This window comes from Nematolebias whitei, chromosome 9 (assembly GCF_014905685.2).
Source record: "Nematolebias whitei isolate Nwh7 chromosome 9, NemWhi1, whole genome shotgun sequence".
NCBI lineage: Eukaryota > Metazoa > Chordata > Actinopteri > Cyprinodontiformes > Rivulidae > Nematolebias > Nematolebias whitei.
Genome location: NC_056506.1, coordinates 50129059 through 50132583, shown reverse-complemented (window position 1 = coordinate 50132583; position 3525 = coordinate 50129059). Strand labels below are relative to the sequence as shown.

The 3525-nt window shown below is 43.1% G+C and overlaps 1 protein-coding gene across 1 annotated transcript in view; it reads left to right on the top strand.

Annotated features, from left to right (window-relative positions):
* The first annotated feature begins 595 nt into the window (after window positions 1-595).
* Window positions 596-3525, top strand: part of LOC119414322 (zinc finger and SCAN domain-containing protein 31-like) — an 8220-nt gene continuing 5290 nt past the window's right edge. The window contains exon 1 of the mRNA XM_037681416.1: window positions 596-771. Coding sequence (XP_037537344.1) covers window positions 600-771 — 172 coding nt within the window. The 5' untranslated portion in view covers window positions 596-599. The remainder of the gene's footprint in view (window positions 772-3525) is intronic.

Here is a 3525-nt window from a genome sequence, read left to right as displayed (position 1 = left end):
ATAGATATGGACATAGATATGGACATAGATATGAACATAGATATGGAGATGAAGCTTCATGAAGCACTGAGGCTTTAACTCATGAAATCAAATGGACTACATGTAAAACAAATGCATTATAATAACAACTGGTTTGTGAAGCTTTAAGATGAATAAAAGAAAATAAGTCATGTTTGTGAGGACCTCAAATAGTCTAAATTTGATCTGTAAATGTTCTTAATCTGTCTTTATGATGATGATGATGATGGAGTTTTCTGTCTGCTCCTTACATTTCGAATCTCGCGCATACAGTTCCTGAATCGGTCACGTGGTACAGCCCGCATCATCAAGGTGCTATTTATTTATTTATTATTGATTTATAAGACTGAATGTCCAGAGGACCAGATTCAACTTTTTTAAAGCTGACGTAACTTACCTAAAGAGCCATTAATACAGTTAGCCAATCAGCGTTTGTTCTCCAGAAACGCCCACTTTTGTTCCGCAGAGAGCTCCTCCTCCATAAATCCTCCTGGATCACTCGACTCCACTAGAAAAAATCCAAGACGTGAGATCACCTTTCTGCCCTTCGTTGAGTGTTTAACCAGTTTTTAGTAAACAGAATGTCTTCGGTTCATCTTCTGAGAGAGTTCATCGGTGAAAGACTGAGCGCTGCTGCCTCAGAAATCTTCTCCGAGTTTGAGAAGACGATCCTGCGGTACGAAGAAGAGCTCGACCGTCAGCGCAGACTGCTGGATGTCAGCTGGAAACCTGAGCTGAAGCTGCACAGAGTCGGTACGTAGCTCTGAACCTGCTCACACAACCACCAGGAGCTCCACCACACACTTAAATACAAGAAACAGACTCGAACTCTACAACAATCACATTAAACGGGAGCGGGAAACGCGCTAGCAAAGCTAATGGAGGCTGCTCGTGACGTCAGAGTGGACGGCTGAGGATACCATACCAATTTATTTATATAGCACTTAAAACAGCAACAAGGCCAACCAAAGTGCTGATGAGAACCTGCTCACAGGAACTGAACTCGGAACATCAGCTGCAGCATTTGCATGTAAAAAATTAAATGCCTCGTCCATAAATATAAACATAAACGGATCATTGAGCTGCGTCGGGCGTCAACGTTGCCGCCATATTGAATGTGGCAAAAGTGAATGATAGACAGAAGAAGCCTCGTTATCCTGATGCTGCTCAATAATCCAGGTAGAAACATCTAAAAAAGTTAAGTCTGGTCCTCTGGACATTAAAAACATAAAATGTAGAAACGTTTCGTCTCTCATCCTGAGGACTTCCTCAGTCTGAGGTGCTGTATTCAGCTCAGTCTTATAAATAGCACCTTCTCAGAGTGAATCAACCAGTTTGCTGCTGACAACCAGAACCAGCTGCTCATGTTGATATTTTCTGGGTTATTAATATAAAAGTTTGATATGTTTACACAAATTGCAGTTTACTTTAAAATGATAATTAAAGTTTGCCTGCAGTTTTAGCTCCGAGTCTCAGAAAGGATCAGTACTTTGTAAACATTGATTCCAGTTTATTTTGTTCATCAAGTTTATCATCACTCTTATTAGTCATTTACTTTATATCACACTCCGTTAAAGCTCATCTAAAACTGTAGCAGCTCTCCAACATCAGTGTGGAACCTTTTAACTTCCGTTTCTCAAACCCAGCTCCACAACCAGTCACTGACCACAAACGTACTGTCTGTTTTTTCTCTGATAAGATTGCAAATGAGGTAACGCCTGTTGTGTCAAAGCAAGACCTGTTGCGTGTGAAGGTGTATAAATGAGACTGTATTGCTCATGATTTTAGAGAACACACAAGAACTCTTGGGCTGCGTTTCCGTTCCATGTGTTCTCTCCTTCTGCAGAAGAGAAATAAACTTTGCTACGTGTTTTTAACAAAGTTCTCAGTCTGCTAAATTTTATTGAACAACAAAGTTTGATAAAACTCCACACTCACATGTTCAAGAAGGACCATCAGCCTAACAATGGATCATTAGCACCTGATGGCTGTTTACTGTTCACAGAGGGCTGAGTGATACTAGCAATCACAGCATTGTAAGAGGGGGACAGTTGAACCTGGAGGCTCCGCCCCTGTTTAATGATGGACGGTTTCTTTTCACAAAGATGGCCTCCTTTACTCCTCTCTCAAACCATCGTTCCTCTCTGTCCAGGATGTGAACATCTTCATCCCTGAAAGAGTGACCGCTGGCCTGGAGATGAGTGTAGACCTTATAGTCCTGGTCTGATGATGTTGATCTTCTGTGCTGGTCCATCCTTTTGGCCAGTGGCTGTTTAGTTTCCCCGATGTAAGACTGATCACCCTCCTGACACTGAACAGCATACACAATATTACTCTGTTTGTGCCGGGGGACTGGATCTTTGGGATGAACCAGTCTTTGTCGTAATGTATTTTGGGGTTTAAAAGCCACTGGGACGTTGTGTTTAGAAAATAAACGTCTCAGTTTCTCTGATACTCCCTCAACATATGGAATGACCACTGGTCTGGGTCTGGGTTCCTCCTTTTCACCTGATGGCTGACTGGAGTCCTGTTTGGGTTTCTTCTCTGCTTTCAGGAAGGCCCAGTTAGGATATCCACATTGCTCTAGAGCCTGTCTTGTGTGGGATTTCTCCTTCTGCCTGGCTCCTGAGCTAGTGGGGACGCTGTCTGCTCTGTGGTACAGAGTCCTGATGACTCCTAACTTGTGCTCCAAAGGGTGATGGGAGTCAAACTGCAAATACTGGTCTGTGTGGGTGGGTTTGTGGTACACCTCAGTTTGCAAATGTCCTCTATCAGAGACTGAGACCTCACAGTCCAAGAAAGCCAACCTGCCATTTTTTACATCTTCTCGTGTGAACTTGATGTATTTATCCACAGAGTTGATGTGGTCAGTAAAATGTTGGACTTCCTGAGATTTAATTTTAACCCAGGTGTCATCAACATACCTGAACCAATGACTTGGTGGTGTCCCTGAAAAGGACGTCAAGGCTCTCTTTTCTACCTCCTCCATGTACAGGTTGGCAACAATAGGAGAAACTGGAGACCCCATAGCACACCCATGTTTCTGCCTATAATATTGCTCCCCATATGTGAAGTAGGTTGACTGCAGGCACAGTTTCAAGAGTTGACACAGTTGTTCTGTGGAAAGCGTGGTCCTGCTGCTCAGAGTGGTGTCTGATTTTAATCTTAAACTGACCACCTCTACTGCATCATCAACAGGAATGCACGTAAAGAGTGATTTGACATCAAAAGAGACCATTGTTTCATCAGTCTACAGAAGCCTCATTCTCTTTGGGGTCTCCACAGTGAGTCATCCTCCATCTCACTCTGTCCTCACTCCTACTACGTCCATGTCCTCTCTAACTGCATCCATATGTCTCCTCTTTGTCTTTTTTTCTGGCAGCTGCATTTCTAACATCCTTCTACTAATATACTTACTGTTCCTCCTCTGGACATGTCCAAACCACTGTCTCTCCTCTGGACATGTCCAAACCACTGTCCCTCCTCTGGACATGTCCAAACCACTGT